Source organism: Saimiri boliviensis, chromosome 12 (assembly GCF_048565385.1).
Source record: "Saimiri boliviensis isolate mSaiBol1 chromosome 12, mSaiBol1.pri, whole genome shotgun sequence".
Lineage (NCBI taxonomy): Eukaryota > Metazoa > Chordata > Mammalia > Primates > Cebidae > Saimiri > Saimiri boliviensis.
The window spans coordinates 116,963,646-116,986,674 of record NC_133460.1 but is presented as its reverse complement, the minus strand read 5'-3'; the positions used below and the strand labels follow the sequence as shown (position 1 = coordinate 116,986,674).

Here is a 23,029-nt window from a genome sequence, read left to right as displayed (position 1 = left end):
TCACTTTTTAAAATTAGTCACCTTTTTGGGTGTTTTTGGCCTCAAAGTGAAAATATGTGGTGTTTAAGCAAGAACCTAGCAAAGATACGTGGAGGCGAGGTCCAGGCCTGCTGCCCACGTCCAGGTGAGCTGGGGCTGGCTCCCTGAGGTCGGCCAGAACCCGGAATCGCAGAAACCCCCTGGGCCTCTGGGGTTTGCCGCGACTCTGGAGGCAGCCCCGTTCCTTCTGAGGACTCCCCGGCTTTCCCCGCGTTCCTTCTGAGGACTCCCCAACTCCAGGCTCCCGCCCTCCTCCTGAGGACTGCTCGGCTCCACACAGCCCCTCCTGAGGAGTCCTCCAGGTCCACGATCTCCCCCGCTCCACCCTGTTCCTTCTGAGGACTCCCAGCTACACGCTCCTGCTTCTGCTCTGCCTGGTCCAGGGCAGGAGACATAGGCAGGGCCCTCAGGCACCAGGGAAACCCAGACCTCCTCCTCCGTGGGATGCACCCACTGAGAAGTGGCCTTGGGGCAGGCTCTGCTGCTGGCAGGAACCCTTGCCCCGCCCTGCCCCATCCCATCCGGGGCTGCCTTGTGGCAGAGAAGTTACTCAGCAGACTGGCACCCCACCCAGTCCCCCTCGGGCGGTCATCTGCCCTCTCTCTTCCATATTCTCCAGTGCTACAGTGGGCAGCACAGCCAGCCCTGGTGTGACAGGGCCCTGGGTTCCTCACGGCAGCCCTGGCCAGGGTGGCCTGCTCTGGCCACGCTCCGGCAACGCTGCTGCTTCCTGCAGAACTGCGTGTGTCGTCACGGTCCAGCCCAGCGCCTCTGCCCTCTTGGATGGCAAGGTTGGGAGGAAGGAGAAGTAGAACAGAGGGTCCCGTGGGGGGACAAGGGCGTGGGCGGCCCTCTCCCAGGCTGCCTTGCCAAGAGCACAGCAGAGCGGGGGTGGGGGGGGTGTCTGCCTCTCCAGCCGCAAACTGCTTCCTCTCCTTGTCTGTGGCCTGTGCAGGCCTGGCCTGTGAGTAAACAGGTTTATCAGCAACCCCAGGGTTGTGCAAATGCCAGACACGGGAGCAGAGGAGCCTGCTGGCTTTCCTGCCTGGCCCTGAGGCCTGGAAACCCCAGCTCTTGTGTCCTGGGCTCTGGGAAACCCTGGGCCTTGAGAAGTGGGGTTTGCAGGTGGTGAGGCTAGGAGGGGAGGGGAGTCTCCAGGGTTGTGGAGTCCAGGTTCCCAGACCCCTCGGCGCCTGCTGGGTGGAGTCAGTGGAGACGGTGAGGTGTCTTCTGTTCGATGGGGTGGGACTTCCTCAACCTGGTAGGAGCCCGTTCTGGCCTGAGTGTATCCTGTCTTTTTAAGACAGTCGCAGGTAGCCGGCAGGGGCCTTGTGGTGCTGCTGAGTGACCAGCGAGCCGCCTTTGCACCTGGGCTGCAGTAGCTTGCACGGGCTGGCATCCCCAGCCCTACCTGGAGCCTCACCACATTCTCAGCAGCCTGGGGGGCCTCGTCCTGTGCCACAGAGTAGCCTCAGGCCAGGAGCGCAGGCAGCAGAAGTTGGCTGCCACCCAGTACCAGCCGTTGCCTTTATTTTTCTTGCTTTTCATGCCGTTCATGTTGGGGTAAGAATGGCTTTGAGACAAAACGTTACAGCATCACTCAGGCCAGCTTAGATCCTCAGGGTTCCCTGTCCTCCCGGTTAGCGTCCAAGGCCCTGGCCTCTTCCTGCCACTGCCCCCTGACCTCTGTCCTCTGCCCTGGGCCCATGCAGGCCCCTGCCTCACCCTGCCCTGGGGCCCTCTCTCCAGGCAGGACTCACTCCTGCCTCCCATCCATGCTGGCCCTGCCCTGCCGCTCCCCAGGAGGCCCTGAGCCGTCACTGTGTTGTCGGTGGAGCCACTGTTTGCATCCCAGGAGGGAGGCCTGGCTGTGGGAGCCCCAGTGAGGGGTCCAGGGTGGGCCGTCTGCGGACAGGTGCTGTCCGCCTGCACCTGCACCCTCTAGGCTGAGCCCACCTAGGGGAACGTGCCTATGGAGGCCAAGCGCTCTGGAGAAGCTGGAGCCAGGCCACGGTCCGTGTCGACCAGCGTCAGCTGCCGTCGGGATCGTAGGCTGAGGACGGCCTCTGCACCTGCCATCACCTGGGCTGGGACCACCACCTGGGGCTCACCACCCCCCCCACTTGGCCACCTGCGGGCCCATGCCTCTCCCACTTCAGCGAGGCCTCAGAGCCTGTGGAGGGGGTGCTGGGCTTGGGTGGAGCGCAGCGGCCCACAGGGCTGACCCTATGCCCACGAAGCCGTGACTTGTCCCTGCCTTGGGCTGTCTGCTCCGCGGGAAGTCAGAGCCCGCCTCTCCTGAAACCACCAGGCAGCCCTCAGAGGTCCCTTCCCCTCCAGGACCTGCCCGGCGCCACCTCCTTCCAGCCGCCGGTCCGCCTCTCGGGCCCCTGTCTGGGCTCTGGCCGGACTTGGGACAGGCTGTGCCTCAGTTTCCTCACCTGTGCAAGGGAGGAAGCAGGATTGTGGAGGGAGGAGGGAACGGACCCCGCCCCTCCCGCCGGCGGAGGAGCCCATTGGCTGAGAGCGCAGGGGCGGGGCCCGAGGAATAAGCCGCGGCCGGGGCGCGCAGGAACCAGACCTGGCCCCGCGGGGCTCTCACCTCCGCGCCCGGCCGCTTCCGCCTCCACCGCGCCCCGGCCATGCGCGGCCTCGGGCTTTGGCTGCTGGGCGCGCTGGGGCTGCCTGGTGAGTGTTCCGGGGGGCCGTCGTGGGCGCGGCGCGGGGCACCGTGAGCCCTGAACCTCTGCCTGTGCGCCCTGGCCCGGCTTCGGCTTCAGGCTGGTCCCTGGGTGCCGGGGTGGCGTGCGCAGCGGCCTCTGGGTGGAGAGACCCGGGCCGGGGAGGCCGAAGGTGAACTGAGCGCAGTCCCGCCTCAGGCGGTCCTCAGCTTGTTAGTGGGGTCGGGGCCAGGCCCGCGGGGCTGAGGACGCGCGGCTGCTTCACCTGCTGCGGGAGGTGCCCTAGTTTCTTGGGATTCACCGTGGGGCCACCCACCCCCACCATTTAGCCAGGGAGGGCAGAGGAGCTGGGGCCTGGAGTTCAGGGTGTGGGCAGGAGAGCCCCCCAACCCGGTCTGCTGCCTGGGGGAGGACGTGGGGCCTGTGGTCCTGGACCCCACCCCTGCTCCTGGGAGTGACCTGGGCTGGGTTGTGGTGGGGAGCTTCGGGGTGGAGGCTGGGGTGCTCCCCACCAGCTTCCTGGGCAGATGGGGCTGGCTGCTCCCCTGCTGCCTCTGCAGGTTGGAGATGTGGTCCTGGAGACACATCCATTATTGTTTTTAACGGAGGAAAAGGGTCCTGGGTTGGCGGTCTCCGAAACTCTGCCCATTGCAGGCCGAGTCCCTGCCCTGTGGTCTTGAATACGAGGGAGTTTCCAGTTCTTGGGAGAAGAGCCTGGGCGAGGCCCTTCCTGCTCTCCACTTACGTGGGACCAGATGATCAGATGAATGGAGGGATGGAAATGTCGCCCGCATCTTCCTTCCCCGTGGGAAGGATTATCTTTTCCCTGAGGCCCCTCGAGAGGTCCGAGAGCAGCCTGGGGGCCTGTGGAATCACTGGTGCCTGCAGGGGCTCTGAGTACTGTGTGTGCGTGCTGCAGGGCGCAGGCGCTGCCTGGGGCACTCCTGGAGGCTTTTAGGCGCAGAACCCTCACCTGAGTGTCCCTGAGTTATCTGGCGATTTCCCCAGGGGAGGGGCAGAATCTGAGGGCCCAGAAGCCCCCCAACACGTGCCTGCTGACCCTCCCTCCTGCAGCCATGGCCCCCAGCCAGCCCTGGGCCCCCTTGGAGCGGTATGAGGTGGTGCTGCCTCAGCGCCTGCCGGGACCCCGAGCCCGTCGAGCTCTGCCCTCCCACTCGGTGAGTCTAAGCTGGACTGAGGGGTCCCTGGCTGGCCCCTGAGTCTATTTCTGTGAAAGAGGCTTTAGCTTCTAGGAGGTGGTAAGAGGCCAGGTGGGCATCTGGGGCTGCCTATCTCCTCCATTGCTGCCTGGGGGCTCACAGCCTCCTGTTCCTTCAGGAACCCTTTGGGCCCCTGGAAGGCAGCAGGGGCAGATTGTGCTGGCCCTGGCCCCGCCCCAGTTTCACTTGGCAAGTCTGATAAGCCAAATTCCTCTTTGAGAAGTGAGCTGGCTCACCGCAGCGTTGGCACACCTTCCTGTGTGAGGCCTGGCGGGGCTCCCTGGGGCTGGGGAACTGAGAGTGGCCACCCCACCTTCGGGGCTGACCCAGGGTGATTCCTGAAACCTGAGTGGGGGGTGTGCCCACATGTGCACTGCATGCATGCGGGAGCCTGTTTCCAGGGAGGGCAGCTCCGGCCCCAGCCCTGTCCTCACCTCACCTGCCCCCTGCCCTGGGATCTCGTCAGCCAGGGGCACAGCTCAGGCTGTTTGGGGGGCTCAGCAGGCCAAGTCCCAGCCTGCACATGGGGGCTGGAGACACAGTGGGTGAGGAGTAGGCTCTTCGGGCACTGCCAGGTCTGGCAGCTGCTGGGAGGGACAGGGCTGGAGGCAGGCGGCTGCCATTGGAGGGTCCTGTGCCTGCCGTCCCGCCCTCCACCTCCTTTGCTGCCTGGCCAAGGCTTGGGGAAGGGGCACTGTCATTACCCAGGCATGGTCAGATGGGGAAACTGAGGTGTGAGGTGCCCCATGTCCTTCCTGTCACGCAAGTGCTGTGCTCCACCTGTCCCTTCCAGCACAGCCCCGCCCCACCCCCACCCGCCCTCCACTTCCACCCTCTACCCTGCCTGAGGCTGTGGACACCCAAAGATGGAGCCTTGGCCTGGGGCTGGAGGCCAGCTCCCCTTCCCCACCCAGCTGAGCTTCTCTGGCGCCCAGGATTGAGGTGGGTGCAGCCCGGGCAGGCTGCTCACCCAAGCCCCCCTCTCCAGGGCCTGTACCCAGAGAGGGTGAGCTATGTCCTTGCGGCCACAGGGCACAGCTTCACCCTGCACCTGCGGAAGAACAGGTGAGTGGGTCTCAGGCCGCCCCCCTGCACCCCACCTCCACTGCCTGGGCCTGGCTCCAGCACACCGGTGTCCTCAGTGTCCAGCTTCTGGGCCAGCCTCTCTGCACCGAGGGGACCAAGGCAGGGCTGAGGTGGGGGTCGAGGCAGAGCTGAGGTGGGGGCCGAGGTGGGGGCCGAGGTGGGGGTCGAGGCGGGGCTGAGGTGGGGGCCGAGGTGGGGGCCGAGGTGGGGGTCGAGGCAGGGCTGAGGTGGGGGCTGAGGTGGGGGCCGAGGTGGGGGCCGAGGTGGGGGTCGAGGCGGGGCTGAGGTGGGGGCCGAGGTGGGGGCCGAGGCAGGGCTGAGGCAGCCACAGAGCTGCTTTTCCAGGGACCTGCTGGGCTCGGGCTACACAGAGACCTACACAGCTGCCAACGGCTCCGAGGTGACGGAGCAGCCACGCGGGCAGGTATGGGTGGGGTGGCCTTCCCTCCCCGAGCCTGTGGGGCCGTGGGGGCGCAGCCGTGGACCCTCTCGTGCTTCCCCCGCAGGACCTCTGCTTCTACCAGGGCCACGTGGAGGGGCACGCGGACTCGGCCGCCAGCATCAGCACCTGTCTGGGCCTCAGGTGGGCGTGGGGACGACACCAGAGCTCCGGCAGCGGGAGAGGGAGGCCTCAGCCGGGCGGGAGGCCGCCGCCTCCTCACATTCAGGCCTTCCCGGTCACGCAGAGGGGTCTGCTCAGGGGCCCTGCCATGCCCAAGAGGCTCAGCCTCCTGCACCCTTGGGCCTGCTGGTGGCAGGGCAGGGGGCACTGTGGGCAGTGGACTCCACTTCTGGTCCTTCGGGGCAGGGCCCGGCCACCCTGCAGCCATGGCATGCCCGGCTCCCGCTGCCCTCAGGGGCTTCTTCCAGGTGGGCTCAGACCTGCACCTGATCGAGCCCCTGGATGAAGGTGGCGAGGGCGGGCGGCACGCCCTGTACCCGGCTGAGCAGCTGCTGCAGACGGCCGGGACCTGCGGAGTCACCAACGACACCCTGGGCAGGCTCCTGGGGCCCCGGACAGCCGCCGTGTTCAGATCTCGGCCCGGGGTGAGCACCTTGGTCACCGTGTTTGGCCTTCGAGTCCCCACGCGCTGCGCGCTGCCCGCTGTGTGCAGCCTGGAGCGGGCCTGGTGATGCTCCCCCAGCCCTGGCAGGACACTGGCCCCGGGGCCCTGAGGGAGGGTTCAGGCCCTGAGGCTGGGAAAGCTGATTGGCTTCTTGTGGCTGTTCCCCAGGGCCCTCCGTCGCTCCGAGACACCCGCTACGTGGAGCTGTACGTGGTCGCGGATAATGCGGAGGTGGGTGGGTGCCGGGGGGGAAGGTGGGAGTGTGGTGACGGGGGGGCGCTGAGGGGTGGAGAAGGTGGGAGGTGGGGGGCAGGGGGGTGGGCTCCAGCCTGAGGGTCTCCTGTCTCCAGTTCCAGCAGGTGGGGAGCGGAGCTGCTCTGCGCCATCGGGTGCTGGAGGTGGTGAACCACGTGGACAAGGTGAGCCGCCACCCCAACTGTGGGGGTGCTGGAGCCCCTGGTGGGTGGGCGGGGGGGGTGTTGCCATGGGGTTCCTTCCGCCTGCTCTGGCTCTGCCTGGCACCCGTGACTGGCCCCGCCTCACAGCGGGACAGATGTGGTCTCTGCCAGCCTCCCCATTGTACCTTCGCCACCCCCCTGAACCCCTGGACTCCCCCACCTACCTCTCCAGTTATATCAGAAACTCAACATCCGTGTGGTCCTGGTGGGCCTGGAGATCTGGAATGACCAGGACAAGTTCCAGGTCAGCCCCGACTTCAGCGTCACACTGGAGAACCTCCTGGCCTGGCGGGCGCGGGGTCTGGCACAGCGGCACCCACACGACAACGTGCAGCTCATCACGTGAGCCGGGGAGCGGGCGGGGCTGGGAGGGCGGCTGGGCGCGGGTGGGCGGGGTGGGCAGGGTGTGGGAGGGAGGGCAGGCAGGGCACCTGAGTTACTCTCACTTCCAGGGCCGTGGACTTCACCGGGGACACCGTGGGGTTTGCCAAGGTGTCCGCCATGTGCTCCCACAGCTCGGGGGCTGTGAATCAGGTGAGGGGGCCCCTGCCCGGGTTTGCCAGACCGGGGCCAGAGCCGCATGGGGGACAGGAAGCCCGGGCCTGGGTCACTGGAGCATGCCTTACGGTGGCGTTGGTAGGGAGCTGTGCCAACCCCTGGGCCCTGGTGGAGTGAGGGTGGCGGGTGTGGGGGGTCAGCCACATGGTTCCCGAGAGCACGGTCCCCTCCCGCAGGACCACAGCAAGAACCCCGTGGGCGTGGCCTGCACCATGGCCCACGAGATGGGCCACAACCTGGGCATGGACCACGATGAGCAGGTCAACGGCTGCCACTGCCGGGAGCCCTCCCAGGACACCCGCTGCATCATGGCAGGCAGAATTAGGTAAAGGGGCCGGGCCCTGGACAGCTTGGGGTGCAAGGCCGGTGGGGAAGGGCCGCCCTCCCTGACAGGCTGTCCCCCAGCTCCGGGCCCTGGACAGCTTGGGGTGCAAGGCCGGTGGGGAAGGGCCGCCCTCCCTGACAGGCTGCCCCCCAGCTCCGGGCCCTGGACAGCTTGGGGTGCAAGGCCGGTGGGGAAGGGCCGCCCTCCCTGACAGGCTGCCCCCCAGCTCCGGGCCCTGGACAGCTTGGGGTGCAAGGCCGGTGGGGAAGGGCCGCCCTCCCTGACAGGCTGCCCCCCAGCTCCGGGCCCTGGACAGCTTGGGGTGCAAGGCCGGTGGGGAAGGGCCGCCCTCCCTGACAGGCTGTCCCCCAGCTCCGGGCCCTGGACAGCTTGGGGTGCAAGGCCGGTGGGGAAGGGCCGCCCTCCCTGACAGGCTGCCCCCCAGCTCCGGGCCCTGGACAGCTTGGGGTGCAAGGCCGGTGGGGAAGGGCCGCCCTCCCTGACAGGCTGTCCCCCAGCTCCGGGCCCTGGACAGCTTGGGGTGCAAGGCCGGTGGGGAAGGGCCGCCCTCCCTGACAGGCTGTCCCCCAGCTCCGGGCCCTGGACAGCTTGGGGTGCAAGGCCGGTGGGGAAGGGCCGCCCTCCCTGACAGGCTGCCCCCCAGCTCCGGGCCCTGGACAGCTTGGGGTGCAAGGCCGGTGGGGAAGGGCCGCCCTCCCTGACAGGCTGCCCCCCAGCTCCGGGCCCTGGACAGCTTGGGGTGCAAGGCCGGTGGGGAAGGGCCGCCCTCCCTGACAGGCTGCCCCCCAGCTCCGGGCCCTGGACAGCTTGGGGTGCAAGGCCGGTGGGGAAGGGCCGCCCTCCCTGACAGGCTGTCCCCCAGCTCCGGGCCCTGGACAGCTTGGGGTGCAAGGCCGGTGGGGAAGGGCCGCCCTCCCTGACAGGCTGCCTCCCAGCTCCGGGCCCTGGACAGCTTGGGGTGCAAGGCCGGTGGGGAAGGGCCGCCCTCCCTGACAGGCTGTCCCCCAGCTCCGGGCCCTGGACAGCTTGGGGTGCAAGGCCGGTGGGGAAGGGCCGCCCTCCCTGACAGGCTGCCCCCCAGCTCCGGGCCCTGGACAGCTTGGGGTGCAAGGCCGGTGGGGAAGGGCCGCCCTCCCTGACAGGCTGTCCCCCAGCTCCGGGCCCTGGACAGCTTGGGGTGCAAGGCCGGTGGGGAAGGGCCGCCCTCCCTGACAGGCTGTCCCCCAGCTCCGGGCCCTGGACAGCTTGGGGTGCAAGGCCGGTGGGGAAGGGCCGCCCTCCCTGACAGGCTGCCCCCCAGCTCCGGGCCCTGGACAGCTTGGGGTGCAAGGCCGGTGGGGAAGGGCCGCCCTCCCTGACAGGCTGCCCCCCAGCTCCGGGCCCTGGACAGCTTGGGGTGCAAGGCCGGTGGGGAAGGGCCGCCCTCCCTGACAGGCTGCCCCCCAGCTCCGGGCCCTGGACAGCTTGGGGTGCAAGGCCGGTGGGGAAGGGCCGCCCTCCCTGACAGGCTGTCCCCCAGCTCCGGGCCCTGGACAGCTTGGGGTGCAAGGCCGGTGGGGAAGGGCCGCCCTCCCTGACAGGCTGCCCCCCAGCTCCGGGCCCTGGACAGCTTGGGGTGCAAGGCCGGTGGGGAAGGGCCGCCCTCCCTGACAGGCTGTCCCCCAGCTCCGGGCCCTGGACAGCTTGGGGTGCAAGGCCGGTGGGGAAGGGCCGCCCTCCCTGACAGGCTGTCCCCCAGCTCCGGGCCCTGGACAGCTTGGGGTGCAAGGCCGGTGGGGAAGGGCCGCCCTCCCTGACAGGCTGCCCCCCAGCTCCGGGCCCTGGACAGCTTGGGGTGCAAGGCCGGTGGGGAAGGGCCGCCCTCCCTGACAGGCTGTCCCCCAGCTCCGGGCCCTGGACAGCTTGGGGTGCAAGGCCGGTGGGGAAGGGCCGCCCTCCCTGACAGGCTGCCCCCCAGCTCCGGGCCCTGGACAGCTTGGGGTGCAAGGCCGGTGGGGAAGGGCCGCCCTCCCTGACAGGCTGCCTCCCAGCTCCGGGCCCTGGACAGCTTGGGGTGCAAGGCCGGTGGGGAAGGGCCGCCCTCCCTGACAGGCTGTCCCCCAGCTCCGGGCCCTGGACAGCTTGGGGTGCAAGGCCGGTGGGGAAGGGCCGCCCTCCCTGACAGGCTGCCCCCCAGCTCCGGGCCCTGGACAGCTTGGGGTGCAAGGCCGGTGGGGAAGGGCCGCCCTCCCTGACAGGCTGCCCCCCAGCTCCGGGCCCTGGACAGCTTGGGGTGCAAGGCCGGTGGGGAAGGGCCGCCCTCCCTGACAGGCTGTCCCCCAGCTCCGGGCCCTGGACAGCTTGGGGTGCAAGGCCGGTGGGGAAGGGCCGCCCTCCCTGACAGGCTGTCCCCCAGCTCCGGGCCCTGGACAGCTTGGGGTGCAAGGCCGGTGGGGAAGGGCCGCCCTCCCTGACAGGCTGCCCCCCAGCTCCGGGCCCTGGACAGCTTGGGGTGCAAGGCCGGTGGGGAAGGGCCGCCCTCCCTGACAGGCTGCCCCCCAGCTCCGGGCCCTGGACAGCTTGGGGTGCAAGGCCGGTGGGGAAGGGCCGCCCTCCCTGACAGGCTGTCCCCCAGCTCCGGGCCCTGGACAGCTTGGGGTGCAAGGCCGGTGGGGAAGGGCCGCCCTCCCTGACAGGCTGTCCCCCAGCTCCGGGCCCTGGACAGCTTGGGGTGCAAGGCCGGTGGGGAAGGGCCGCCCTCCCTGACAGGCTGCCCCCCAGCTCCGGGCCCTGGACAGCTTGGGGTGCAAGGCCGGTGGGGAAGGGCCGCCCTCCCTGACAGGCTGCCCCCCAGCTCCGGGCCCTGGACAGCTTGGGGTGCAAGGCCGGTGGGGAAGGGCCGCCCTCCCTGACAGGCTGCCCCCCAGCTCCGGGCCCTGGACAGCTTGGGGTGCAAGGCCGGTGGGGAAGGGCCGCCCTCCCTGACAGGCTGTCCCCCAGCTCCGGGCCCTGGACAGCTTGGGGTGCAAGGCCGGTGGGGAAGGGCCGCCCTCCCTGACAGGCTGCCTCCCAGCTCCGGGCCCTGGACAGCTTGGGGTGCAAGGCCGGTGGGGAAGGGCCGCCCTCCCTGACAGGCTGTCCCCCAGCTCCGGGCCCTGGACAGCTTGGGGTGCAAGGCCGGTGGGGAAGGGCCGCCCTCCCTGACAGGCTGCCCCCCAGCTCCGGGCCCTGGACAGCTTGGGGTGCAAGGCCGGTGGGGAAGGGCCGCCCTCCCTGACAGGCTGTCCCCCAGCTCCGGGCCCTGGACAGCTTGGGGTGCAAGGCCGGTGGGGAAGGGCCGCCCTCCCTGACAGGCTGTCCCCCAGCTCCGGGCCCTGGACAGCTTGGGGTGCAAGGCCGGTGGGGAAGGGCCGCCCTCCCTGACAGGCTGCCCCCCAGCTCCGGGCCCTGGACAGCTTGGGGTGCAAGGCCGGTGGGGAAGGGCCGCCCTCCCTGACAGGCTGCCCCCCAGCTCCGGGCCCTGGACAGCTTGGGGTGCAAGGCCGGTGGGGAAGGGCCGCCCTCCCTGACAGGCTGCCCCCCAGCTCCGGGCCCTGGACAGCTTGGGGTGCAAGGCCGGTGGGGAAGGGCCGCCCTCCCTGACAGGCTGTCCCCCAGCTCCGGGCCCTGGACAGCTTGGGGTGCAAGGCCGGTGGGGAAGGGCCGCCCTCCCTGACAGGCTGCCCCCCAGCTCCGGGCCCTGGACAGCTTGGGGTGCAAGGCCGGTGGGGAAGGGCCGCCCTCCCTGACAGGCTGTCCCCCAGCTCCGGGCCCTGGACAGCTTGGGGTGCAAGGCCGGTGGGGAAGGGCCGCCCTCCCTGACAGGCTGTCCCCCAGCTCCGGGCCCTGGACAGCTTGGGGTGCAAGGCCGGTGGGGAAGGGCCGCCCTCCCTGACAGGCTGCCCCCCAGCTCCGGGCCCTGGACAGCTTGGGGTGCAAGGCCGGTGGGGAAGGGCCGCCCTCCCTGACAGGCTGTCCCCCAGCTCCGGGCCCTGGACAGCTTGGGGTGCAAGGCCGGTGGGGAAGGGCCGCCCTCCCTGACAGGCTGCCCCCCAGCTCCGGGCCCTGGACAGCTTGGGGTGCAAGGCCGGTGGGGAAGGGCCGCCCTCCCTGACAGGCTGCCTCCCAGCTCCGGGCCCTGGACAGCTTGGGGTGCAAGGCCGGTGGGGAAGGGCCGCCCTCCCTGACAGGCTGTCCCCCAGCTCCGGGCCCTGGACAGCTTGGGGTGCAAGGCCGGTGGGGAAGGGCCGCCCTCCCTGACAGGCTGCCCCCCAGCTCCGGGCCCTGGACAGCTTGGGGTGCAAGGCCGGTGGGGAAGGGCCGCCCTCCCTGACAGGCTGCCCCCCAGCTCCGGGCCCTGGACAGCTTGGGGTGCAAGGCTGGTGGGGAAGGGCCGCCCTCCCTGACAGGCTGTCCCCCAGCTCCGGGCCCTGGACAGCTTGGGGTGCAAGGCCGGTGGGGAAGGGCCGCCCTCCCTGACAGGCTGTCCCCCAGCTCCGGGCCCTGGACAGCTTGGGGTGCAAGGCCGGTGGGGAAGGGCCGCCCTCCCTGACAGGCTGCCCCCCAGCTCCGGGCCCTGGACAGCTTGGGGTGCAAGGCCGGTGGGGAAGGGCCGCCCTCCCTGACAGGCTGTCCCCCAGCTCCGGGCCCTGGACAGCTTGGGGTGCAAGGCCGGTGGGGAAGGGCCGCCCTCCCTGACAGGCTGTCCCCCAGCTCCGGGCCCTGGACAGCTTGGGGTGCAAGGCCGGTGGGGAAGGGCCGCCCTCCCTGACAGGCTGTCCCCCAGCTCCGGGCCCTGGACAGCTTGGGGTGCAAGGCCGGTGGGGAAGGGCCGCCCTCCCTGACAGGCTGCCCCCCAGCTCCGGGCCCTGGACAGCTTGGGGTGCAAGGCCGGTGGGGAAGGGCCGCCCTCCCTGACAGGCTGCCCCCCAGCTCCGGGCCCTGGACAGCTTGGGGTGCAAGGCCGGTGGGGAAGGGCCGCCCTCCCTGACAGGCTGTCCCCCAGCTCCGGGCCCTGGACAGCTTGGGGTGCAAGGCCGGTGGGGAAGGGCCGCCCTCCCTGACAGGCTGCCTCCCAGCTCCGGGCCCTGGACAGCTTGGGGTGCAAGGCCGGTGGGGAAGGGCCGCCCTCCCTGACAGGCTGTCCCCCAGCTCCGGGCCCTGGACAGCTTGGGGTGCAAGGCCGGTGGGGAAGGGCCGCCCTCCCTGACAGGCTGCCCCCCAGCTCCGGGCCCTGGACAGCTTGGGGTGCAAGGCCGGTGGGGAAGGGCCGCCCTCCCTGACAGGCTGCCCCCCAGCTCCGGGCCCTGGACAGCTTGGGGTGCAAGGCCGGTGGGGAAGGGCCGCCCTCCCTGACAGGCTGCCCCCCAGCTCCGGGCCCTGGACAGCTTGGGGTGCAAGGCCGGTGGGGAAGGGCCGCCCTCCCTGACAGGCTGCCCCCCAGCTCCGGGCCCTGGACAGCTTGGGGTGCAAGGCCGGTGGGGAAGGGCCGCCCTCCCTGACAGGCTGCCCCCCAGCTCCGGGCCCTGGACAGCTTGGGGTGCAAGGCCGGTGGGGAAGGGCCGCCCTCCCTGACAGGCTGTCCCCCAGCTCCGGGCCCTGGACAGCTTGGGGTGCAAGGCCGGTGGGGAAGGGCCGCCCTCCCTGACAGGCTGCCCCCCAGCTCCGGGCCCTGGACAGCTTGGGGTGCAAGGCCGGTGGGGAAGGGCCGCCCTCCCTGACAGGCTGTCCCCCAGCTCCGGGCCCTGGACAGCTTGGGGTGCAAGGCCGGTGGGGAAGGGCCGCCCTCCCTGACAGGCTGTCCCCCAGCTCCGGGCCCTGGACAGCTTGGGGTGCAAGGCCGGTGGGGAAGGGCCGCCCTCCCTGACAGGCTGCCCCCCAGCTCCGGGCCCTGGACAGCTTGGGGTGCAAGGCCGGTGGGGAAGGGCCGCCCTCCCTGACAGGCTGTCCCCCAGCTCCGGGCCCTGGACAGCTTGGGGTGCAAGGCCGGTGGGGAAGGGCCGCCCTCCCTGACAGGCTGCCCCCCAGCTCCGGGCCCTGGACAGCTTGGGGTGCAAGGCCGGTGGGGAAGGGCCGCCCTCCCTGACAGGCTGCCTCCCAGCTCCGGGCCCTGGACAGCTTGGGGTGCAAGGCCGGTGGGGAAGGGCCGCCCTCCCTGACAGGCTGTCCCCCAGCTCCGGGCCCTGGACAGCTTGGGGTGCAAGGCCGGTGGGGAAGGGCCGCCCTCCCTGACAGGCTGCCCCCCAGCTCCGGGCCCTGGACAGCTTGGGGTGCAAGGCCGGTGGGGAAGGGCCGCCCTCCCTGACAGGCTGCCCCCCAGCTCCGGGCCCTGGACAGCTTGGGGTGCAAGGCTGGTGGGGAAGGGCCGCCCTCCCTGACAGGCTGTCCCCCAGCTCCGGGCCCTGGACAGCTTGGGGTGCAAGGCCGGTGGGGAAGGGCCGCCCTCCCTGACAGGCTGTCCCCCAGCTCCGGGCCCTGGACAGCTTGGGGTGCAAGGCCGGTGGGGAAGGGCCGCCCTCCCTGACAGGCTGTCCCCCAGCTCCGGGCCCTGGACAGCTTGGGGTGCAAGGCCGGTGGGGAAGGGCCGCCCTCCCTGACAGGCTGCCCCCCAGCTCCGGGCCCTGGACAGCTTGGGGTGCAAGGCCGGTGGGGAAGGGCCGCCCTCCCTGACAGGCTGTCCCCCAGCTCCGGGCCCTGGACAGCTTGGGGTGCAAGGCCGGTGGGGAAGGGCCGCCCTCCCTGACAGGCTGCCCCCCAGCTCCGGGCCCTGGACAGCTTGGGGTGCAAGGCCGGTGGGGAAGGGCCGCCCTCCCTGACAGGCTGTCCCCCAGCTCCGGGCCCTGGACAGCTTGGGGTGCAAGGCCGGTGGGGAAGGGCCGCCCTCCCTGACAGGCTGTCCCCCAGCTCCGGGCCCTGGACAGCTTGGGGTGCAAGGCCGGTGGGGAAGGGCCGCCCTCCCTGACAGGCTGCCCCCCAGCTCCGGGCCCTGGACAGCTTGGGGTGCAAGGCCGGTGGGGAAGGGCCGCCCTCCCTGACAGGCTGCCCCCCAGCTCCGGGCCCTGGACAGCTTGGGGTGCAAGGCCGGTGGGGAAGGGCCGCCCTCCCTGACAGGCTGCCCCCCAGCTCCGGGCCCTGGACAGCTTGGGGTGCAAGGCCGGTGGGGAAGGGCCGCCCTCCCTGACAGGCTGTCCCCCAGCTCCGGGCCCTGGACAGCTTGGGGTGCAAGGCCGGTGGGGAAGGGCCGCCCTCCCTGACAGGCTGCCCCCCCAGCTCCGGGTTCCCCAGGATGTTCAGTGACTGCAGCCAGACCTACCTGGAGAGCTTTCTGGAGCAGCCGCAGTCCGCCTGCCTGGCCGACGCCCCCGACCTCAGCCTCCTGGTGGGCGGCCCAGTGTGCGGGAACCTGTTTGTGGAGCGTGGGGAGCAGTGTGACTGCGGCCCCCCCGAGGTGCGCCCATGCCCCACACCTGCTTGTCCCACACCTGCCCCTTTCTGCGTGGTGCCGAGACCTCTGTCCCTTTAGATCGAGGAGGCTGCCCACAGCCACATGCGGAGCCCACAGCTCCATGTGTCCGAAGGGGTCAGAGGGAGGGAGCGGCTGCAGGATGCCCCGGTGGTCAGGGGAGGCGGCCGGCCCATCCCGCCCGTGTGGCCTGTTGAGGCCTTTGCCATTTGCTGTTGCCCCAGGAATGCCGGAACCGCTGCTGCAACTCCACCACCTGCCAGCTGGTCCAGGGGGCACAGTGTGCACATGGCACCTGCTGCCAGGAGTGCCAGGTTAGTGCAGCCTCCCCCCAGAGACTCCCGGAGCCCACGGCGGGCAGGAGGGAGGGGACCGCCGGAGTCCACAGCTGGCAGTGCAGCTTCCCACCAGGGTCCCCTGGAGCCCACAGCGGGCAGGTGGGAGGGGACCCGGGGTGCAAGGGACCAGGCAGCTTGCGTGGGCCTGTCCCCATGGTGAGCTGTTCTCTGCTGGGCCAGGTGAAGCCGGCTGGTGAGCTGTGCCGCCCCCAGAAGGACACATGTGACCTCGAGGAGTTCTGTGATGGCCGGCACCCCGAGTGCCCGGAAGATGCCTTCCAGGAGAACGGCGCACCCTGCTTCGGGGGCTACTGCTACAACGGGACCTGCCCCACCCTGGCCCAGCGGTGCCAGGCCTTGTGGGGGCCAGGTGAAGTGGCACAGAGGTGGCCCGGCAGGGAGGCCACAGGCCTTGCCACAGGCTAACCCGCTCCTGGTCCCACAGGTGGGCATGCTGCCAAGGAGTCCTGCTTCTTCTACGACGTCTCACCAAACTGCAGGAGCAGCTGGAACAGGTGAGCTTTTGACACCAGATTCCCCTGAGCCCAGGATACGTGATGTTCCCACAGCTGGGCCAGCCCCAGAGGGCCCTCCACAAAGGAGTCCTGCCCCCAAGGGGTCTGCCCTGGACCCGTGGACCCCAGGCTCAAGCGTGCCGTGTTGTGGGAGGGAGGTGGGTCACCGTGGCCCCAGCCTGCCATTGCTCTTGGTCCCCAGCACGTACCTGGGCGAGCTGGTCCATGACCTGCCCTCTGTCCACAGGGCCGACATGTGTGGCACTCTGCAATGTCAGGGCGGGCAGCTCCCCGCGGGGCGCAGCTCCTGCACCCTGAATGACATATGCCGTGCGCTTACCACAGAGGGTGGTGCTGCCTATGAGCCAGTGCCCGAAGGCACCCGATGCGGACCGGAGAAGGTGAGCCAGTGGCTCAGAGGCTGCCCCACCCACAGGCATCCCAAGCGTGTGCCCCATGTGGGCACCGTGGATGCATTTCTGAGCTCAGCAGCTGCTTGAAACTGTGGGGAGAGTTCTCTCCACACTTCTGGTAGAGGTTGAGAGGTTGCTGGGGTTGGAGGCGCGGTTCTCAGTTCATCTGATGGCTGTCGCCGGCTGCCACACGCCCCAAGGGGTCTGTTTCCCGGGGCTCCGGGGGTGGGCAGCCAGCAGATAGGCTGAGGCCTGGCCACCCTGGGCATGGTGACCACAGCTCACCCTCCAGCTTACGCAGCGGTTTCAAGGGACACGGGTGGGGCCGGGGTCTGGAGCGGCCGCCTGAGAGACACCTCCCCGCCCCAGGTTTGCTGGAAAGGACGTTGCCAAGACTTCCACGTTTACAGATCCAGAAACTGCTCCGCCCGGTGCCACAACCACGGGGTATGTGTGGCTTCTCGGGACGGTGCCCCTGGAGCCGGTGCTGGGGGCAGCTCTGGGCACAGAAGCCTAAGGCTGAGTGAGCCCAGCGTATCATATCTGTGGGGGCCTTGGTGGGGCCCGACTCAGGGCTGAGGCCGGCTTGGTGTCCTCCGTGGATGGAACCTGCGTGGTCCCCGGCCAGTGGGCAGGGGCTACTCAGCGAGGCCTGGCTGTCAGTGCACGAGAGTGGGGGCTGAGGGGGCCCTCAGTGGTGGGGCCAGCCCAGGGCCCTCGTGCTGGACGCACAGACCCCGCTGCTCCTTGGGGTCCGCACCAGGATTGGCCCTGAGCCTGGCTATCCTCACAGGTGTGCAACCACAAGCAGGAGTGCCACTGCCACGTGGGCTGGGCCCCACCCGACTGCGCGAAGCTGCTGACTGAGGCGCACACAGGTAGGGCTCTCTGGCCAGCGCAGGTGGGGCTAGGGTCCAAGCTCACGGGCCCTGAATGGGGCAGCTCAAGCAGCTGCTGAGCTCAGAAACGCATCCACGGTGCCCACATGGGGCACACGCTTGGGATGCCTGTGGGTGGGGCAGCCTCTGACCCTGTGGGTGGGGAACCTGGTGGTGGTCACAGTGCCTCTCTGCCTCCACGGACGTCCCCCACGGGTAGGCAGAGCCTGTCTGTCCCTCAGGCCGATGTGAGAAGGGGAGCCCTGTCCCGGGGGAGGCTCAGGGGCCGTGGGCAGTGGCAGTACACGGCTGTGAGCTGAGACTCCGGTGTCCTCGGCCCAGTCTTCCAGGCCCTCCTCGGCCCATTTCCACCCAGCGGCCACTGAACACGTGGTTGTGCAGAGCGTCAGGCCTCAGAGGCACAGCTGTGCTCGCAGCACTGTGCGCCCAGGGCCGCCCTGGCCGGCTCTCCCGCCCACCCCCGGTGAGCTGGGAGTGCCGGTGTAAGGTGTCGGGTCCTCCCTGCGGGGCCCACGGCGCAGGGCCTGGGGTGCTGAGGAAGGCTGTGGCTCTTGGAGCCTCCCCGGCCCCTGCTTGAGGCTGTGGCCCTCCTGGCCGACATGGGGCTGTACGTCCCACAGCATCCGAGAGCCTGCCCGTGGTCCTGGTGGTGGTCCTGGTGCTCTTGGCAGTTGTGCTGGTCACCCTCGTAGGCGGTGCCATCTACCGCAAAGCCCGGAGCCGCGTCCAGAGCAGGTGAGCGTGGCGGCGGCTGTGAGGGAGGGTGGTGTGGGCATCGGGTGCTCGACTGTGAGGGAACGTCTCTGCTGCTGGAGGGAGGAACGCCCGGCATGGACCCACGGGAACACGACGGACACCCACGCGCCTCCACACCTGACGCCGTGACGCCCCGTCCTGGGCTGAACTTGAAGTCTCCATTTGGCCTGCCCCAAGGCTGGGCCGGGATGGTTTCAGTGGCAGGTTGGGTGTGCGGCAAATCCGGAGAGGCCTGGTGGAGCCACCTGTACCCTGATCCAGGCCCACGAGCACCCCTCAGTTTCCTGCTGAGCTCTGGGTGTGAGGCTGCACGCTGAGCCCTGCTCCAGGGACCGGGACCCTCACGCAGCAGGAGACGCCCGTGCAGCAGGACACGCCGGCCCCACAGCCTCCAAGCACCTGCCCCCGACCTAACTGGGGCCCCCAGGAGATGGAGGGGTGTCCTGCCTCTTCAGGGTCCACTCTGTCTCTTGGGCCTGCCTTTTTCAGAGGTCCTGTCTGTAGTGACCTCTCCGTTTACAGCCTCTCGGGTCAGCTGGAGCTGGGAGGAACAGACTCAGGGTGTGGTGCTGGGGCCCTGAGGCCAGACACTGACCACGTGCCTTTTGCTTCCTGCCCAGGAGCACGGCCCCCAAGACCACCATGGGACGCTCCAACCCCCTGTTCCATCAGGCATCCAGCAGTGCGCTGGCCAAGGGCGGGGCTCCAGCCCCAACGAGGGTCCCCCACGAGCAGGTCCCCACCACTCACCTGGGCCAGCCTGCTGGACACCCGGCCTCCTCCATGGCCCAGAAGAGGCCGCCCCCTGCTGTAAGCAACGGCCCTGGTGGGTTCGTGGGGCTGAAAGCAGTGCCCAGGTCCCATCCTGCGACCCCAAGTGCAGCCGCCGCTGGCAGAGCCCTTTCGTGAAATTTGCCCAGGGGATGGCGGTTGCCTGAGGCCCAGGGCAGCTGCTGTGGCTGCTCTGTTGGGAACACTGAGCTTTGGGAATGGGTGCTTCCAGGCCCCCTTGAGCCATGACAGAATCAGAGCTTGAACTTGAACTTGGGGCTCTGAGGCCAGAGGACCTTTCTGTCCTCAGCAAAGCGCACTTGAGGGCAGATGCAAATGCTCTTGGAGGAAAGGGTGGGGCCCTGTGAGCTGCGCAGACCCCTCCAGCACACGCGAGAGGCAGAACTTGGAGTCCTGGAGCTGGGGGTGCAGGGGGCATGGGGTGCGGCCCCAGCTCTGACTCAGGCTCTCGGCCCTGTCTCCTCCAGCCTCCAGCTGCTGTGTCCAGCACCCCCTTCCCAGTTCCTGTCTATAACCAGATGGCGCCAAAGCGGGTAAGCAGCGTGACTGGGCAGTGAACCCGTCGGAGGGCGTCCAGGCCTTGCTGATGGGATTGGGGTCCCTGCACTGTACCGGGGTCAGGGACCTCCCAGGCGGCCCCCGCTGTGCACAGAAGGCTGGTTAGCTCGGCCTCATGAGGACATCAGAGTGAAAGGAAGGTCAGGAAGGCCGTGGGGAGGCAGCAGCTCCGTCTCACCCTGCACTGGGGCTGGTTTGGGGGTCCTGGCTCCTCCTTCAGTTCAGACTGTTCCGCTCACCAAGCCCCTCCCAGAGCTGAAGTTCCAGCAGATCTGAGGGTCCCTGGGCCCTGCAGGACAGATGGGTGGGCGGGCTCAGGCTTGCCCTGTTGCAACGCTTCCCCTAGCTTTGTGGGTTTTGAAAAGATCTCTCAAAAACCTGGATTGTCGTATCGAGGGTTAACTCCCAGGCCTCCATGTCACCCCAGGGTTGGGTCCTGCCCCTGTGCCCTGGCTCCCATCTCTGCAATAAACTTCGAGCCCTTTTTGGACCCTGTTGGGGCAGCTGGTTGGCCTCAGCCCTGGGGAACTGCTGTGGCCCTGGAGCACCCTTCCTGGGACCACTGGCTCAGCTAGGGCAGCAGAAAGGGCCGGGCTCTCTCTCTGGGGCCTGGCACGGGGTCCCAGTGGCACCATCGAGGCCACTTGGCGTGGCTGGACATTGTGAGCAGTCTCTGTTTTCAACGAGGGCAGGACTGTGGCAGGTAGGTGGGGGGCTCTGTGGTGCATCTCCAGGGACCTCCTTCCACCGAGTTACATGGTCAGCTTTAGGATGGGGTTGTGCAGGGAAGACTGGGCCGTGAGACCTTGCTCTCTGGGTAGAGGCTTTTCTTTGGTTAACGTTTAATTTTGAACAAATTTTAGACTTATGGAAAGATTGCAAAAATAACCTAGAGAATCCTGCATGCTCTTTGTCCAGCCTACTCCCAGGTCAGTGCCTGCATGTCCATGGGGCACCCACACAGCTGAGGGGCCACATCATAGTGCCACGCACCTGGTGCCACCCACATGGTGCCCATGTCACAGTGCCATGCACCTGGTGCCACCCACATGGTGCCCACGTCACAGTGCCACTGTGTGGTGCCACTCGTGGTCTCTGGAACCCTTCTCTGGCCGTGGTTCCCCCGGCACTGGGCCCCAGCCCCTCTGCCTTTCCTCAGCTGGGGTTTGTCCCATGCTTTCCTCGTGTGGACGAAGGCAGGGTGCTGTGGGCAGGAGCAGCACTGGAGGCGTTTTTCCCAGGGCACGGCTCAGGCCTGGCCACCGGCGGTGTTGGTCACGGGTGATGCTGACATGGCGCCTGGCTGGGGCAGTGTCCATGGATTTTTCTCTAGAAACCCCGTTGTCTTTGATAGTTAGCAGATGCCTCGGGGAGGTACCTGAGACTCTAAACCTTGAACTTGGACCCACGAGCTCTGGGGAATCTGTACCAGTTCTGTGCTGTTTGCCTAATAGTGATTTTCTATTTCTCTCTTTCCTTTTTAACTTTTCATTTGAACTAACTTCAGACTTATACATGAGTTGCAGAAATAGTCCTAGAAGGGGTCTGGACAGGCAAAGCAGGGACCTGGGGGCAAAGATTTCTGGCCACGGAAGTGATGGTCGCCAGGCACGAAGGTAGGTGAGGCAGAGGCTGCAGGAGAACTACAGGAGGGAAATCGCCCGCCCGCCTCCCCTGGCTGCTCAGCAGGGGCCTTTGGAAGCTGCTGGAAGCTGCATTGCTCAGCCCGCACAGGCTCCAGGTGACGCAGCCAGGAGTGGGTGCTGCGGCTCTGTGTGCTGGACGTCCAGCATCCCTACCACGGGAAAACTGAAATGCAAAGAAACACGTTTTAGTTTTAACTGTCAGCCTTTGAGCTTCCAAAACCCCACATTCCAGCAACTTAGGAGCTCTTCAGGACAGGCACAGTGGCTCACGCCTGGAATCCCAGCACTTGGAGTGGCTGAGTCAGGAGGATCGCTTGAGCCCAGGGGTTCAAGACCAGCCTGGGCAGCATAGGGAGGCCCTGTCTCTACAAAAGATAAAAAATTAGCTGGGTGTGGTGGCTTGTGCCTGTGGTCCCAGCCACTCAGGAGGCTGAGGTGGGAGGATTGCTTGAACCCAGGAGGAGGCAGCTGCTATGAGCCAAAATCACGCCACCGCACTCCAGCCTGGGTGACAGAGGGAGACCTGGACTCAAAAACCAAAAAAAAAAAAAAAAAAAAAAAAGAAAAAGAAAAGAAAAAAAGCTCTTCAAGGGTACCATGGGGGTTGGGTCGGGTGTGGAAGGTGTGGCCGGAGCTGGACTGGGCCAGGGATGGGCTCTGCCAGTACCGGCTTCATTCTGTGGGTGGCGCAGCCGGGAGAGGTTTTCTGTAGCGAGCTTAGTGGGGGCGGAGCCTGCAGGCCCTGGGCGGGTTGGGGGGGTGCAGAGCATGGCCTGTGGTGAGCTTGTTCCAGGACAGGGAAGGTGGTGGCTCAGGTTAAGGCCGGGACTGCCTGGTGCCCATGTCAGCTGCGTCTGTTTCCCTCCCAGGTCGTCAGGCCGACGTTCACACCCCCAGTGCCCCCAGTCAAACCCGGGGCAGGCACAGCCAAGCCTGGTGCAGCTGAGGTAAGGCCCCAGCACATGCTGGGCGGGGTCCACTGGGGGGCGTGGCCTCCCACGGGCTCACGGTGGCACTGCCCTGGAGGGTGGGGTTTTTCTAATTATCTGTGGATGCACATTCCCCGTGGTGCTAGGGAAAGGCGACGAGCGTCCCGTGACGTCCATGCTGCCATCAGGGGACTTCCCAGCAGACGCTGCCCCTACCCTTTGCCTGTCGGTGGTGCCTCACTTTCCCCGAAGCAGCTGCAGGGAAGAAAGTCTTTCCTCTGTGGCAAGCGGGCCGTGAATCCTGTGGCTGCTACGCTGCCAGCATGCAGTGGGCCCTGCTGCTGGTGGATGAACTAAGAATCTTCGGTCTAAGAAACGTTAAAGGAAGTAAAATTTAGTCGTGCCTTTTTTAGCAGGGGGCTTTCATCATCGGTTATCTCTTCCTTCTCCCAGGGGGCTGTTGGCCCAAAGGTTGCCCTGAAGCCCCCCATCCAGAGGAAGCCAGGGGCCGGAGCTCCCACGGTGCCCTAGGGGCATCTGTGCCTGCGTGGGATTTTGGAGAAGTTGCAACGGAGCAGCCAGGCCTGCGGCATTCCAGGGCCCAGCCAGGGCCGCGCAGCGCAGGACGCTTGAGTTTGCATACTCAGCTGCCGTTCTGGCCTCAGGAATGCGTCCAGCCGAGACTCCTGCTGTCCAGCCCCTCAGCCACTCCCTTCTCCCACCTTGGCCACGCATAGCCCCAGCCGTCTGCAGGCATCAGGCTGGGATGAGCTGTGTGCCTGTGGGTGCACGTGTACGTACGTGTCTCCAGGAGGCCACACGTGGCTCCTCTCAGCCATGCCTGCCCTGCCCTGGGCCTGCTGAACCCTCTGCCCTGGGACCCCACTCTGGGCAGCGCAGACCATGGAGGATCCCCAGAAAGACCCCATCCTGGGACCGGGTTCCCCTGGGTGCTCTTCAAGAGGCTGTCAGTGAGCAGACTGCATCCCAAGACTCTAGACTCCAGGCCCCCTGATCCTGGGGCACGTTTCCCATGGGATGTGAGAGGGACAGCCCCAGCTTCGTGTGTGTTTAAACTTAGGAATCACCTTGGTGGCCAGGGCCGCGTGGGAGAGTCAGCTGCTGTGTCCAGTTCTTCAGGCCTCAGATGTGCGTTCAGCAGGGCTGAAAGCCTTTATTCTTTAACACTGAGAAATGTATATTTTCATAATAAATTATTGATCAAGTTCTAAATGACGGAGATTCCTG

At 67.8% G+C, this 23,029-nt stretch overlaps 1 protein-coding gene across 6 annotated transcripts; it reads left to right on the top strand.

Annotated features, from left to right (window-relative positions):
• Positions 1 to 10: 10 nt before the first annotated feature.
• On the top strand, positions 11 to 23,014 carry ADAM8 (ADAM metallopeptidase domain 8). Of its 6 annotated transcripts, none has more exons than XM_074383151.1 (23): positions 11 to 124; positions 3,795 to 3,898; positions 4,929 to 5,005; positions 5,372 to 5,450; positions 5,533 to 5,609; positions 5,884 to 6,073; positions 6,262 to 6,324; positions 6,444 to 6,512; positions 6,724 to 6,893; positions 7,004 to 7,085; positions 7,286 to 7,434; positions 14,743 to 14,920; positions 15,160 to 15,249; positions 15,454 to 15,643; positions 15,719 to 15,788; positions 16,036 to 16,189; positions 16,571 to 16,648; positions 16,995 to 17,079; positions 17,721 to 17,835; positions 18,477 to 18,666; positions 19,116 to 19,181; positions 21,722 to 21,799; positions 22,235 to 23,014. In XM_074383151.1, the coding sequence occupies exons 1-23, from the start codon at positions 55 to 57 to the stop codon at positions 22,310 to 22,312; spliced, it is 2,502 nt and encodes an 833-aa protein (XP_074239252.1). In that variant the 5' UTR covers positions 11 to 54; the 3' UTR covers positions 22,313 to 23,014. The 6 variants fall into 6 exon arrangements, 4 of the variants coding, with proteins under 4 accessions (XP_074239252.1, XP_039320916.1, XP_074239250.1 ...); XM_039464982.2 differs by having other exon boundaries at positions 11 to 2,727; XM_074383149.1 differs by lacking the exon at positions 11 to 124 and adding an exon at positions 4,059 to 4,200 and having other exon boundaries at positions 2,746 to 3,898.
• The last annotated feature ends 15 nt before the right edge of the window (positions 23,015 to 23,029 follow it).